We start from the raw sequence: 15,996 nt of genomic DNA on the forward strand, positions 1-15,996 counted from the left end.
CACTCCCCCTTCCTGTGACAGGACTGTCCCGTCTCCACTCCCCCTTCCTGTGACAGGACTGTCCCGTCTCCACTCCCCCTTCCTGTGACAGGACTGTCCCGTCTCCACTCCCCCCTTCCTGTGACAGGACTGTCCCGTCTCCACTCCCCCTTCCTGTGACAGGACTGTCCCGTCTCCACTCCCCCTTCCTGTGACAGGACTGTCCCCTCCCCCTTCCTGTGACAGGACTGTCCCGTCTCCACTCCCCCTTCCTGTGACAGGACTGTCCCGTCTCCACTCCCCCTTCCTGTGACAGGACTGTCCCGTCTCCACTCCCCCTTCCTGTGACAGGACTGTCCCGTCCCCTCTGTGACACTCCCCCTTCCTGTGACAGGACTGTCCCGTCTCCACTCCCCCTTCCTGTGACAGGACTGTCCCGTCTCCACTCCCCCTTCCTGTGACAGGACTGTCCCGTCCTCCACTCCCCCTTCCTGTGACAGGACTGTCCCGTCTCCACTCCCCCTTCCTGTGACAGGACTGTCCCGTCTCCACTCCCCCTTCCTGTGACAGGACTGTCCCGTCTCCACTCCCCCTTCCTGTGACAGGACTGTCCCGTCTCCACTCCCCCTTCCTGTGACAGGACTGTCCCGTCTCCACTCCCCCTTCCTGTGACAGGACTGTCCCGTCTCCACTCCCCCTTCCTGTGACAGGACTGTCCCGTCCCCCTCCACTCCCGTCTCCCCCCTTCCTGTGACAGGACTGTCCCGTCTCCACTCCCCCTTCCTGTGACAGGACTGTCCCGTCTCCACTCCCCCCTTCCTGTGACAGGACTGTCCCGTCTCCACTCCCCCCTTCCTGTGACAGGACTGTCCCGTCTCCACTCCCCCCTTCCTGTGACAGGACTGTCCCGTCTCCACTCCCCCTTCCTGTGACAGGACTGTCCCGTCTCCACTCCCCCCTTCCTGTGACAGGACTGTCCCGTCTCCACTCCCCCTTCCTGTGACAGGACTGTCCCGTCTCCACTCCCCCTTCCTGTGACAGGACTGTCCCGTCTCCACTCCCCCTTCCTGTGACAGGACTGTCCCGTCTCCACTCCCCCTTCCTGTGACAGGACTGTCCCGTCTCCACTCCCCCTTCCTGTGACAGGACTGTCCCGTCTCCACTCCCCCTTCCTGTGACAGGACTGTCCCGTCTCCACTCCCCCTTCCTGTGACAGGACTGTCCCGTCTCCACTCCCCCTTCCTGTGACAGGACTGTCCCGTCTCCACTCCCCCTTCCTGTGACAGGACTGTCCCGTCTCCACTCCCCCTTCCTGTGACAGGACTGTCCCGTCTCCACTCCCCCTTCCTGTGACAGGACTGTCCCGTCTCCACTCCCCCTTCCTGTGACAGGACTGTCCCGTCTCCACTCCCCCTTCCTGTGACAGGACTGTCCCGTCTCCACTCCCCCTTCCTGTGACAGGACTGTCCCGTCTCCACTCCCCCTTCCTGTGACAGGACTGTCCCGTCCTCCACTCCCCCTTCCTGTGACAGGACTGTCCCGTCTCCACTCCCCCTTCCTGTGACAGGACTGTCCCGTCTCCACTCCCCCCTTTTATATATTTTTTTCTTGAGTGGATGGTCAGGGGCTGGAACATAATTACAAATAAGTGGTAGACTGAAGTTGACCTCAAGAAGTCCAAACAGATAGATATATGTCTGACCAAAACAGTCATTTTAAAACCTTGTTTACATTAGTATACGATCACGTCTCTCTGTACAGATTTCCAAAATGAAAATCCCTTGTAGCTGATTTCCTGGTGTTGTACAGTCTGTTATGTCCAACAGTATAACCACCCGTGGACCGCCAGTTAAACCCTGCTGTGGACTGTTCTATCTCCCGTTCTGTGTAGAGGGACTGCAGGTTGTGCTATCTATCTCCTCAGTCGTCGCCCATCCTGTGTTGTCCCCCGTGGGGCTGTAAAACAGTTACACTATAAACTATAAACCACCGCCTGTCTACCAGGCCAGGCTGCCGCCGGGCTGTTCCGAGCCGTGACTCGGGGAACTGTTTCCAGGTCGGAGAGGAATCTTTTTTTTTTTCTCTCTCTCCTTCCTGGTCTGTCGTTCTGTTTCTCTTCTGTGAGAAATGGGAGAACAGCTCTGACTTCCTGTGGCTCTGTCAGGAAGAGTTCAACCAAAACGTCTAGCTGGTGTGGAGTTTGATTCTCTCCACTTCCTCCAATAGGGAATCTTCACACCGCAGACTCCTCCAAATAGGGAATCTTCACACCGCAGACTCCTCCAAATAGGGAATCTTCACACCGCAGACTCCTCCAAATAGGGAATCTTCACACCGCAGACTCCTCCAAATAGGGGCAGACTCCTCCAAATAGGGAATCTTCACACCGCAGACTCCTCCAAATACCGCAGGAATCTTCACACCGCAGACTCCTCCAAATAGGGAATCTTCACACCGCAGACTCCTCCAAATAGGGAATCTTCACACCGCAGACTCCTCCAAATAGGGAATCTTCACACCGCAGACTCCTCCAAATAGGGAATCTTCACACCGCAGACTCCTCCAATAGGGAATCTTCACACCAGACTCCTCCAAATAGGGAATCTTCACACCGCAGACTCCTCCAAATAGGGGGAATCTTCATCTTCACAGACTCCTCCAAATAGGGAATCTTCACACCGCAGACTCCTCCAAATAGGGAATCTTCACACCGCAGACTCCTCCAAATAGGGAATCTTCACACCGCAGACTCCTCCAAATAGGGAATCTTCACACCGCAGACTCCTCCAAATAGGGAATCTTCACACCGCAGACTCCTCCAAATAGGGAATCTTCACACCGCAGACTCCTCCAAATAGGGAATCTTCACACCGCAGACTCCTCCAAATAGGGAATCTTCACATCTAGGGAATCTTCACACCGCAGACTCCTCCAAATAGGGAATCTTCACACCGCAGACTCCTCCAAATAGGGAATCTTCACACCGCAGACTCCTCCAAATAGGGAATCTTCACACCGCAGACTCCTCCAAATAGGGAATCTTCACACCGCAGACTCCTCCAAATAGGGAATCTTCACACCGCAGACTCCTCCAAATAGGGAATCTTCACACCGCAGACTCCTCCAAATAGGGAATCTTCACACCGCAGACTCCTCCAAATAGGGAATCTTCACCGCAGACTCCTCCAAATAGGGAATCTTCACACCGCAGACTCCTCCAAATAGGGAATCTTCACACCGCAGACTCCTCCAAATAGGGAATCTTCACACCGCAGACTCCTCCAAATAGGGAATCTTCACACCGCAGACTCCTCCAAATAGGGAATCTTCACACCGCAGACTCCTCCAAATAGGGAATCTTCACACCGCAGACTCCTCCAAATAGGGAATCTTCACACCGCAGACTCCTCCAAATAGGGAATCTTCACACCGCAGACTCCTCCAAATAGGGAATCTTCACACCGCAGACTCCTCCAAATAGGGAATCTTCACACCGCAGACTCCTCCAAATAGGGAATCTTCACACCGCAGACTCCTCCAAATAGGGAATCTTCACACCGCAGACTCCTCCAAATAGGGAATCTTCACACCGCAGACTCTCCAAATAGGGAATCTTCACACCGCAGACTCCTCCAAATAGGGAATCTTCACACCGCAGACTCCTCCAAATAGGGAATCTTCACACCGCAGACTCCTCCAAATAGGGAATCTTCACACCGCAGACTCCTCCAAATAGGGAATCTTCACACCGCAGACTCCTCCAAATAGGGAATCTTCACACCGCAGACTCCTCCAAATAGGGAATCTTCACACCGCAGACTCCTCCAAATAGGGAATCTTCACACCGCAGACTCCTCCAAATAGGGAATCTTCACACCGCAGACTCCTCCAAATAGCAGGGAATCTTCACACCGCAGACTCCTCCAAATAGGGAATCTTCACACCGCAGACTCCTCCAAATAGGGAATCTTCACACCGCAGACTCCTCCAAATAGGGGATCTTCACACCGCAGACTCCTCCAAATAGGGAATCTTCACACCGCAGACTCCTCCAATAGGGGAATCTTCACACCGCAGACTCCTCCAAATAGGGAATCTTCACACCGCAGACTCCTCCAATAGGGAATCTTCACACCGCGTGTGTGTGTGTGTGTGAGCGTGTGTGAGTGGTGTGTGTGAGCGTGTGAGAGAGCGTGTGTGTGTGTGAGGGAGCGTGTGTGTGTGTGTGTGAGAGGGAGCGTGTGTGTGTGTGTGTGAGAGGGAGCGTGTGTGTGTGTGTGTGAGAGGGAGCGTGTGTGTGTGAGAGGGAGCGTGTGTGTGTGAGAGGGAGCGTGTGTGTGTGAGAGGGAGCGTGTGTGTGTGAGAGGGAGCGTGTGTGTGTGAGAGGGAGCGTGTGTGTGTGAGAGGGAGCGTGTGTGTGTGTGTGTGTGAGAGGGAGCGTGTGTGTGTGTGTGTGTGAGAGGGAGCGTGTGTGTGTGGGTGTGTGTGAGAGGGAGCGTGTGTGTGTGTGTGAGAGGGAGCGTGTGTGTGTGTGTGTGTGGGAGCGTGTGTGTGTGTGAGAGGGAGCGTGTGTGTGTGTGTGTGTGAGGGAGCGCGCGTGTGAGAGGGAGCGCGCGTGTGAGAGGGAGCGCGCGTGTGAGAGGGAGCGCGCGTGTGAGAGGGAGCGCGCGTGTGAGAGGGAGCGCGCGTGTGAGAGGGAGCGCGCGTGTGAGAGGGAGCGCGCGTGTGAGAGGGAGCGCGCGTGTGAGAGGGAGCGCGCGCGTGAGAGGGAGCGCGCGCGTGAGAGGGAGCGCGCGCGTGAGAGGGAGCGCGCGTGTGAGGGAGCGCGTGTGAGTGGGAGCGTGTGAGTGTTGTGTGTGAGAGAGAGGGAGTGTGTGTGAGGGAGCGTGTGAATGAGAGAGAGAGGGAGCGTGTGAATGAGAGAGAGAGGGAGCGTGTGAATGAGAGAGAGAGGGAGCGTGTGAATGAGAGGGAGCGTGTGAATGAGAGAGAGAGCGTGTGTGTGTGAGCGTGTGAGAGAGCGTGTGTGTGTGTGAGAGAGCGTGTGTGAGTGAGAGAGCGAGGAGCGTGTGAGAGGAGAGTGAGAGCGTGTGTGTGAGAGAGAGGGAGTGTGTGAGGGAGCGTGTGAATGAGAGAGAGAGAGGGAGCGTGTGAATGAGAGAGAGGGAGCGTGTGAATGAGAGAGAGAGGGAGCGTGTGAATGAGAGGGAGCGTGTGAATGAGAGGGAGCGTGTGAATGAGAGGGAGCGTGTGAATGAGAGAGAGGAGCGTGTGTGTGTGAGCGTGTGGAGCGTGTGAATGTGAGAGAGAGGGAGTGTGTGAATGAGAGAGAGAGAGAGCGTGTGAATGAGAGAGAGAGGGAGCGTGTGTGAGAGAGAGAGAGGAGCGTGTGAATGAGAGAGAGAGGGAGCGTGTGAATGAGAGAGAGAGGGAGCGTGTGAATGTGAGAGAGAGAGGGAGTGTGAATGAGAGAGAGGGAGCGTGTGAATGAGAGAGAGAGGGAGCGTGTGAATGAGAGAGAGAGGGAGCGTGTGAATGAGAGAGAGAGGGAGCGTGTGAATGAGAGAGAGAGGGAGCGTGTGAATGAGAGAGAGAGCGTGTGTGAGCGTGTGAGGGAGCGTGTGTGTGTGTGAGAGAGCGTGTGTGTGTGAGAGAGAGAGAGAGCGTGTGTGAGAGAGAGGGAGCGTGTGAGTGTGTGTGAGAGAGAGGGAGCGTGTGAGTGTGTGTGAGAGAGAGGGAGCGTGTGAGTGTGTGTGAGAGAGAGGGAGTGTGTGAATGAGAGGGGGAGCGTGTGAATGAGAGAGAGAGCGTGTGTGTGTGAATGAGAGAGAGAGCGTGTGAGAGAGAGAGCGTGTGAGAGAGCGTGTGTGTGAGAGAGCGTGTGTGTGTGAGAGCGTGTGTGTGTGAGAGAGTGTGTGTGTGAGAGAGTGTGTGTGTGAGAGAGTGTGTGTGTGAGAGAGCGTGTGTGTGAGAGTGTGTGTGTGTGAGAGAGCGTGTGTGTGTGTGTGAGCGTGTGTGTGTGTGTGAGAGAGAGAGAGAGAGAGTGTGTGTGTGTGTGTGAGAGAGTGTGTGTGTGTGTGTGTGTGTGAGAGAGCGTGTGTGTGTGTGTGAGAGCGTGTGTGTGTGAGAGAGCGTGTGTGTGAGAGTGTGTGTGTGAGAGAGAGCGTGTGTGTGGTGTGTGAGAGAGAGTGTGTGTGTGGTGTGAGAGAGAGAGCGTGTGTGTGGTGTGAGAGAGAGCGTGTGTGTGGTGTGAGAGAGAGCGAGAGAGAGAGAGAGATTCTGTCAAATGGGATAATACAGTTTGGATGAGCAATAATAACTTTGTATTAGCATATTTAATCTTTAAAAAAAAAAATGTTTTATTCAAGTAGGTCCAAATATATTCTCGACTCTGTACCTATTTACTGAATGAAGTGGCCTTTCCCCTCTTCTGTGATTTCCTGTTGTTGCCTGGATATTCCTCCCACCTTTTTCCAAAGCAGAGACTTGTACAGTATAGAGCAGATCCCTCCTGTTCCCCTAAGCACCTCTCTCCCTGCTGCCTCCTGTGGGATTCATTTAGAAATTTACAAGATTATTGTCATGTTAGGGTAGGGTGTGTTGTTTTCACTCATGCTGTGTGTGTAGATCATTTTTTTGTTTTTGTTTGGGATAACAGAGGAGAGACGATGTGGTACTCCTTAAGTGTTGTCTGTCTCATTCGTGGGTTTGATATATTTACTACATGACCAAAAGTATGTGGACACCTGCTCGTCGAACATCTCCTTCTAAAATCAGGGGCATTAATATGAAGTTCGTCCCCCCTTTTGCTGCTATAACAGCCTCCACTCTTCTGGGAAGTCTGTCCACTAGATGTTGGAACATTGCTGCTATAACAGCCTCCACTCTTCTGGGAAGGCTTTCCACTAGATGTTGGATCATTGCTGCTATAACAGCCTCCACTCTTCTGGGAAGGCTTTCCACTAGATGTTGGAACATTGCTGCTACAACAGCCTCCACTCTTCTGGGAAGGCTTTCCACTAGATGTTGGAACATTGCTGCAGGGACTTGCTTCCATTCAGCCATAAGAGCATTAGTGAGGTCGGGCACTGATGTTGGACGATTAGGCCGGGCTTGCAGTCGGCGTTCCAATTTATCCCAAAGGTCTTCGATGGGGTTGAGGTCAGGGCTCTGTGCAGGCCAGTCAAGTCCTTCCACACCGATCTCGACAAACCATTTCTGTATGGACCTTGCTTTGTGTACGGGAGCATTGTCATGCTGAAACAGGAAAGGGCCTTCAAGATCTTCCTTCACTGGAACTAAGGGGCCTTGAAAAACCATGAAAAACAGCCCCAGACCATTATTCCTCATCCACCAAACTTTACAGTTGGCACTATGTATTGGGCCAGGTAGCGTTGTCCTGGCATCCGCTAAATGCAGATTAATCCGTCGGACTGCCAGATGGTGAAGCATGATTCATCCCTCCAGAGTAGGTTTCCACTGCTCCAGAGTCCAATGGCGGCGAACTTTACAGAGACTCTAGCCCACACTTGACATTACCCATGGTGATCTTAGGCTTGTGTGCGGCTGCTCGGTCATGGAAACCCATTTCATTAAGCTCCTGACAAACAGTTCTTGTGCTGCCGTTGCTTCCAGAGGCAGTTTGGAACTCGGTAGTGGAGGGTTACAACCAAGGACAGATGATTTTCACGCGCTACACCCTTCACCTCTTGGCGGTCCCGTTGTGTGGCCTACCACTTCGCGGCTGAGTCGTTGTTGCTCATAGACTTTTTTTTCACTTCACAATAACAGTGGCATTGTATGTTGAAAGTCACTGAGCTGTTCAGTGAGCCCATTCTACTGCCAATGTTTTTATCTGGAGATGGTTGTGTGTTCGATTCTTACCTGTCAGCAACGGGTGTGGCTGAAATGGCTGAATCAACTCATTTGAAGGGGTGTCCACATGCTTCTCTGTGTGTGTGTGTATATAGTGTGCAGCAGAGATGGAATATGAATTCAATCATTTTGAATTTGTATAGACATGTTTTGACATGTAATTCATAGTTTGGCTTGTTTTTGTTGCTCTTTCCCCTCTCCCAGGGTCCTCTATGGACAGCCCCCAGCTCTCCCCATTCAACTCCAAGAGCTCTCCCCTCTGCCTGTCCCCCTCCTTCCAGATGTCTACGCTGAGTCTCCCGGGGGCAGGCCAGGCCCCCTCGCCCCTACAGAGCCCCATCCTGAGTGAGGTGGGCACCAACAGGCTAGAGGAGGAGGAGGAGGGCAGGAGGAAGGTACACTGCCTGCCTCTATTGATCTGTCAGTTGATTAATTAATCAACCTGTCATTCAATCACAATTTTTAATTTATTTTTTAATATGGTGATTGGGTGTGAATTTTTGTTAAATCATAATTGTAAGAGATAACAAACTGTCCTTTCCTCTTAAAATAAATGGATTTTAAATCGTCTCGAGTTCCATAAACGTTGTTTTTGAAGGCCTGTACATACTGTGTGTATCCAGTGTTGACATGACCTGATGGTCTCATTCCTCAGCGATATCCCACCGACAAGGCCTACTTCATTGCCAAAGAGATTCTAACCACAGAGAGGACCTACCTGAAAGACCTAGAAGTCATCACAGTGGTGAGCGATACACGCAGTGTGTGTTTCATCTGTGGCTGTGTACAGTATTACGTTGTTTTTTTACTGCGGTAGCCTGGTCACAGATCAGTTTGTGCAGTCTCTCTCCGTAAGAATATGCTGCACAACACAAACAGATCTGGAACAAGGCTTGTGTTTTTAATGCTAAAAATCTGTGTCATTTTTATTCTCTTCTCCCGTCAGTGGTTCCGCAGTGCGGTGATCAAAGAGAACGCCATGCCAGAGGGGCTGATGACCCTGCTGTTCTCCAACATCGACCCCATTTACGAGTTCCACCGGGGGTTCCTCAAGGAGATCGACCAGAGACTAGCTTTATGGTCAGTGCTGCTCTCCTCACATATAATCTACATATATAAAACAGACTACTCTACATATGTAGAACATTAGACTAATGCTGTGGTAATCTACATATTTAAAACGGACTAATCTACATATGTAAAACATTAGGCTAATCTACATATATAAAACAGACTACTCTACATATGTAAAACATTAGCCTAATCTACATATGTAAAACATTAGCCTAATCTACATATGTAAAACAGACTAATGCTGTGGTAATCTACATATGTAAAACCGACTAATGCTGTGGTAATCTACATATGTAAAACAGACTAATGCTGTGGTAATCTACATATGTAAAACATTAGACTAATCTACGTATGTAAAACAGACTAATGCTGTGGTAATCTACATATATAAAACATTAGACTAATCTACATATGTAAAACAGACTAATGCTGTGGTAATCTACATATATAAAACAGACTAATCTACACATGTAAAACAGACTAATGCTGTGGTAATCTACATATGTAAAACATTAGACTAATCTGCATATGTAAAACATTAGACTAATGCTGTGGTAATCTACATATATAAAACAGACTAATGCTGTGGTAATCTACATATATAAAACGGACTAATCTACATATGTAAAACATTAGACTAATGCTGTGGTAATCTTATCAAATGAGAAGATCTATGTGATACTAAGCCTTCTGAGAAAGGGAAGAGTACGGCAACACTGAAAGATGGTACGTAGTCAAAAGTATTTATTTTTGGGGGGGGTTTGTTTGTGACCAGGGAGGGGCGCTCTAACGCTCATGTGAAGGGAGACTACCAGAGGATTGGAGACGTCATGCTGAGGAACATGTGTGCTCTCAAGGTGAGACTGGACTCCTGTCACCACCTGGTTGTTCAGACGGGTTACTGCTACACACTATAGTCAGATGGGAGACTGCAGCTGTACGAAACAGGGATGGAAAGTGATGGGATAAACCATCTTAACTCCCATTGTCATGTGTAAAGCTTAGTACTGCATCTGTTTGCATTACGTTGGGAAGGGATTTTAAACACGGTGTCCACACTACTCAGACCATTACCGTGTTTTATAAAGGGATCCCTGCTTTGAGCTTGTTGTTTCATGCATCTCTCCTCAGGAGTTCACCAACTACCTGCAGAAACATGACGAGGTGCTCACCGAGCTGGAGAAGGCCACCAAGCGCCTGAAGAAGCTGGAGACGGTGTATAAGGAGTTTGAGCTTCAGAAGGTGTGTTACCTGCCTCTCAACACGTTCCTGCTGAAGCCCATCCAACGTCTCATGCACTACAAACTGATCCTAGAGAGACTGTGTAAACACTACAGCCCAGACCACCCCGACCACAACAACTGCAGAGGTGAGAATGCTACGGGGCTGATGGGTGGGAGGTCTGTCAGGGGACCGTAGGAGCTGTCACATTGAGAATGCTACTGGGCTGATGGGTAGGAGGACTGTAGAGCTGTCACATTGAGAATGCTATGGGGCTGATGGGTGGGAGGTCCGTCAGGGTACCGTAGAGCTGTCACATTGAGAATGCTACGGGGCTGATGGGTGGGAGGTCCGTCAGGGGACCGTAGAGCTGTCACATTGAGAATGCTACGGGGCTGATGGGTGGGAGGTCCGTCAGGGGACCGTAGAGCTGTCACATTGAGAATGCTACGTGGCTGATGGGTGGGAGGTCCGTCAGGGGACCGTAGAGCTGTCACATTGAGAATGCTACGGGGCTGATGGGTGGGAGGTCCGTCAGGGGACTGTATGAGCTGTCACATTGAGAATGCTACGGGGCTGATGGGTGGGAGGTCCGTCAGAGGACCGTAGGAGCTGTCACATTGAGAATGCTACAGGGCTGATGGGTGGGAGGTCCGTCAGGGGACCGTAGAGCTGTCACATTGAGAATGCTACAGGGCTGATGGGTGGGAGGTCCGTCAGGGGACCGTAGAGCTGTCACATTGAGAATGCTACGGGGCTGATGGGTGGGAGGTCCGTCAGAGGACCGTAGGAGCTGTCACATTGAGAGTCAGATCATAGTAATAGAATCCAGAGAATGGGCGTGCCCTTAAGTTAAAGAGGGCATAATTGCCAGGGGTTAGAGGTGCCAATCCTTTTTATTTGGATTATATTTCTGAGTCAGATAACTAGACCTCCTGCTCATTTCTCCTTAAGAGACCTGGGTCATGTTCAGCAGGGAGACATTTTCTGAATGGGTTGGTAATCCTGGGCCGAGCTAAGCAACCGCCATCTTGTCATATTGCCTGATGTTTGGTATCCCTCCTGTGTGGATCCTCAACCCTCCTGTATGTACTCTTATCCCTTTGTCCCTCGTGTACAGAGGCCCTGAAGGAGGTGGCAGAGATGACCAATCAGCTCCAGAGTAGTTTGATCCGTCTGGAGAACTTCCAGAAGCTGTCTGAGCTCCAGAGAGACCTGATCGGCATCGAGAACCTCACTGCGCCTGGCAGGGTGAGTCTAGTACCTCGTAGAACCTCACTGCACCTGGCAGGGTGAGTCTAGTACCTCGTAGAACCTCACTGCGCCTGGCAGGGTGAGTCTAGTACCTCGTAGAACCTCACTGCGCCTGGCAGGGTGAGTCTAGTACCACGTAGAACCTCACTGTGCCTGGCAGGGTGAGTGTAGTACCTCGTAGAACCTCACTGCGCCTGGCAGAACCTCACTGCGCCTGAGTCTAGTACCTCGTAGAACCTCACTGCGCCTGGCTGAGTCTAGCCTGGAACCTCACTGCGCCTGGCGGGGTGAGTCTAGTACCTCGTAGAACCTCACTGCGCCTGGCGGGGTGAGTCTAGTACCTCGTAGAACCTCACTGCGCCTGGCGGGGTGAGTCTAGTACCTCGTAGAACCTCACTGCGCCTGGCGGGGTGAGTCTAGTACCTCGTAGAACCTCACTGCGCCTGGCGGGGTGAGTCTAGTACCTCGTAGAACCTCACTGCGCCTGGCAGGGTGAGTCTAGTACCTCGTAGAACCTCACTGCGCCTGGCAGGGTGAGTCTAGTACCTCGTAGAACCTCACTGCGCCGGCAGGGTGAGTCTAGTACCTCGTAGAACCTCACTGCGCCCGGCAGGGTGAGTCTAGTACCTCGTAGAACCTCACTGCGCCCGGCAGGGTGAGTCTAGTACCACGTAGAACCTCACTGCGCCCGGCAGGGTGAGTCTAGTACCTCGTAGAACCTCACTGCGCCTGGAACCTCAGGGTGAGTCTAGTACCTCGTAGAACCTCACTGCGCCTGGCGGGGTGAGTCTAGTACCTCGTAGAACCTCACTGCGCCTGGCGGGGTGAGTCTAGTACCTCGTAGAACCTCACTGCGCCTGGCGGGGTGAGTCTAGTACCTCGTAGAACCTCACTGCGCCTGGCAGGGTGAGTCTAGTACCTGAGAACCTCACTGCGCCCGGCAGGGTGAGTCTAGTACCTCGTAGAACCTCACTGCGCCCGGCAGGGTGAGTCTAGTACCTCGTAGAACCTCACTGCGCCCGGCAGGGTGAGTCTAGTACCACGTAGAACCTCACTGCGCCCGGCAGGGTGAGTCTAGTACCTCGTAGAACCTCACTGCGCCCTGGCAGGGTAGAACCTCAGCGGGGTGAGTCTAGTACCTCGTAGAACCTCACTGCGCCCGGCGGGGTGAGTCTAGTACCTCGTAGAACCTCACTGCGCCGGCGGGGTGAGTCTAGTACCTCGTAGAACCTCACTGCGCCCGGCGGGGTGAGTCTAGTACCTCGTAGAACCTCACTGCGCCCGGCGGGGTGAGTCTAACCGTAGAACCTCACTGCGCCCGGCGGGGTGAGTCTAGTACCTCGTAGAACCTCACTGCGCCCGGCGGGGTGAGTCTAGTACCTCGTAGAACCTCACTGCGCCCGGCGGGGTGAGTCTAGTACCTCGTAGAACCTCACTGCGCCCGGCGGGGTGAGTCTAGTACCTCGTAGAACCTCACTGTGCCCGGCGGGTGAGTCTAGTACCTCGTAGAACCTCACTGCGCCCGGCGGGGTGAGTCTAGTACCTCGTAGAACCTCACTGCGCCCGGCGGGGTGAGTGTAGTACCTCGTAGAACCTCACTGCGCCCGGCGGGGTGAGTGTAGGTAGAACCTCACTGCGCCCGGCGGGGTGAGTGTAGTACCACGTAGAACCTCACTGCGCCCGGCGGGGTGAGTGTAGTACCTCGTAGAACCTCACTGCGCCCGGCGGGGTGAGTGCCCGTAGCGCCCGGCGGGGTGAGTCTAGTACCTCGTAGAACCTCACTGCGCCCGGCGGGGTGAGTCTAATACCTCGTAGAGGGAGACAGCACCAGTACTGTAGTACTCGAGTCCAGGAGATAGACCTGAACAAACGCTGGAGATTTGAACACTTAGTGACTTGACTACATCACTGCACAATATGCTCAACTAAGTTCTGTAGGGTGAATGAGTCTTTGGGTGCTGTAGCAGGAGTAATCTGACTGTTTTGACGAAGACGGCAAGCACTGACAAATAAAGTAGAACTATTTTTCCATCAGTGGTCAGGGCGAGAGCAGTATTCAGGAGAGGTAGACTGGGGTTGGAGGAGAGGTAGGCTGGGGGTTGGAGGAGAGGTAGGCTGGGGGCGAGAGGAGAGGTAGGCTGGGGGTTGGAGGAGAGGTAGGCTGGGGGCGAGAGGAGAGGTAGGCTGGGGGCTGGAGGAGAGGTAGGCTGGGGGCGAGAGGAGAGGTAGGCTGGGGGCGAGAGGAGAGGTAGGCTGGGGGCGAGAGGAGAGGTAGGCTGGGGGGCGAGAGGAGAGGTAGGCTGGGGGCGAGAGGAGAGGTAGGCTGGGGGCGAGAGGAGAGGTAGGCTGGGGGCGAGAGGAGAGGTAGGCTGGGGGCGAGAGGAGAGGTAGGCTGGGGGGCGAGAGGAGAGGTAGGCTGGGGGCGAGAGGAGTATTCAGGAGGGGTTTGAGGAGAGGTAGACTGGGGGCGAGAGGAGTATTCAGGAGAGGTAGCCTAAGACAGCGCTTCAGGGAGACAGGACGGACAGGTGATCGTCCTCGCAGGACAGGATCGGTACATCCGAACATCACACCTGCGGGACAGGTACAGGATGGCAAAAACAACTGCCCGAGTTTCACCAGGAACGCACAATCCCTCAATCAGTGCTCAGACTGTCTGCAATAGGCTGAGATTGGGTGGACTGAGGGCTTGTAGGCCTGTTGTAAGGCAGGTCCTCACCAGACATCACCGGCAGCAACGTCACCTATGGGCACAAACCCACCGTTGCTGGACCAGACGGGACTAGCAAAAAGTGTTCTTCACTGACGAGTCACGGTTTTGTCTCACCAGGGGTGATGGTCAGATTCGCGTTTATCATTGAAGGAATGAGCGTTACACCGAGGCCTATACTCTGGAGCGGGATCGATTTGGAGGTGGAGGGTCCGTCATGGTCTGGCGCAGTGTGTCACAGCATCATCGGACTGAGCTTGTTGTCTTTGCAGGCAATCTCAACACTGTGCTTTACAGGGAAGACATCCTCCTCCCTCATGTGGTACCATTCCTGCAGGCTCATCCTGACATGACCCTCCAGCATGACAATGCCACCAGCATTACTGCTCGTTCTGTGCGTGATTTCCTGCAAGACAGGAATGTCAGTGTTCTGCCATGGCCAGCGAAGAACCCAGATCTCAATCCCATTGAGCATGTCTGGACCTGTTGGATCGAAGGGTGAGGGCTAGGGCCATTCTCCCCAGAAATGCCCGGGAACTTGCAGGTACCTTGGTGGAAGAGTAGGGTAAAATGAGGAGATGCACTGCAGTACTTAGTATTTGCTGTGGCCACCAGCTGCATTGACTGTTTCTTTTGATTTTAACCCCCCCTACCTTTGTTCAGGGACACATTATTCCATTTCATGTCTGTGGAACTTGTTCAGTTTGTCTCAGTTTTTGAATCTTGTTATGTTCATACAAATATTTACACATGTTAAGTTTGCTGAAAATAAACGCAGTTGACAGTGAGAGGACGTTTAAAAAAATTTAAAAAACTTTTCTTCTACTTTTCTGGTTTTCAGGAGTTCATTCGAGAGGGTTGTCTGTACAAGCTGACCAAAAAAGGGCTGCAGCAAAGGATGTTTTTCCTGGTGAGTTTCAGCGTTTCAGTTTCAACAATCCCTTTTGTTTGTTGATTTCTTTCTTTTTTTTATACAAGCTGAGAAAATGATTCGTATCACTCAGACAACGTGAGTTTCTCGTTTATCTAACGTCTTTCCTCTGTCTCCTGTATGATTTCTATTGGAGTTATTTTAGCATCAGCTCTTATCCAGCGTGACTTCCTTTACACTGTTATAAACCAGAGATGATCTCAATGAGTCAAACCCGGACAAATAAAGGTTAAATATATTGATCGATCTTTCCTCTCTGTCTTCAGATATGTCATGTTTCATGCCAGATAGTGGTCCCTCAGTATAAACTATTAGGATTAGCGTTGTCACGGTACCGGTATTGCCTTACTAGGAGGTAAGGAAGGAAAGGAAACATTAATTTCCTTGGACTTCATTTCTTGAGGAAAACAGTCCTAATGTTAGGGGGAAAAAAACAGTCTTGTGTTGTCCGCCACAGTCACATTTTATTTTCCAAGCTACATCACACAATATGTTACATACGGTAGGTTTCTAACGGACTGAAGAGTTTAGTCTGCTTTGGGAGTTCTTTTCTGCCGTTAGAAAGTCTGGTATCGTAGTATCGCCATACTGTTATCGTAGCCTCTGCCGTTAGGAAGTCTGGTATCGTAGTATCGCCATACTGTTATCGTAGCCTCTGCCGTTAGGAAGTCTGGTATCGTAGTATCGCCATACTGTTATCGTAGCCTCTGCCGTTAGGAAGTCTGGTATCGTAGTATCGCCATACTGTTATCGTAGCCTCTGCCGTTAGGAAGTCTGGTATCGTAGTATCGCCATACTGTTATCGTAGCCTCTGCCGTTAGGAAGTCTGGTATCGTAGTATCGCCATACTGTTATCGTAGCCTCTGCCGTTAGGAAGTCTGGGATCGTAGTATCGCCATACTGTTATCGTAGCCTCTGCCGTTAGGAAGTCTGGGATCGTAGTATCGCCATA

The 15,996-nt window shown here is 52.0% G+C and overlaps 1 protein-coding gene across 1 annotated transcript in view; it reads left to right on the forward strand.

Annotated features, from left to right (window-relative positions):
- The window catches only part of farp2 (FERM, RhoGEF and pleckstrin domain protein 2), a 90,256-nt gene that overhangs the window by 55,883 nt on the left and 18,377 nt on the right, over positions 1 to 15,996 (forward strand). The window contains exons 15-21 of the mRNA XM_042322733.1: positions 8,059 to 8,249; positions 8,510 to 8,599; positions 8,801 to 8,934; positions 9,704 to 9,785; positions 10,060 to 10,297; positions 11,270 to 11,400; positions 14,955 to 15,023. Of these exons, the coding sequence (XP_042178667.1) occupies positions 8,059 to 8,249; positions 8,510 to 8,599; positions 8,801 to 8,934; positions 9,704 to 9,785; positions 10,060 to 10,297; positions 11,270 to 11,400; positions 14,955 to 15,023 (935 nt within the window). The remainder of the gene's footprint in view (positions 1 to 8,058; positions 8,250 to 8,509; positions 8,600 to 8,800; positions 8,935 to 9,703; positions 9,786 to 10,059; positions 10,298 to 11,269; positions 11,401 to 14,954; positions 15,024 to 15,996) is intronic.

The sequence above is a fragment of the Oncorhynchus tshawytscha genome, linkage group LG05 (assembly GCF_018296145.1).
Source record: "Oncorhynchus tshawytscha isolate Ot180627B linkage group LG05, Otsh_v2.0, whole genome shotgun sequence".
NCBI lineage: Eukaryota > Metazoa > Chordata > Actinopteri > Salmoniformes > Salmonidae > Oncorhynchus > Oncorhynchus tshawytscha.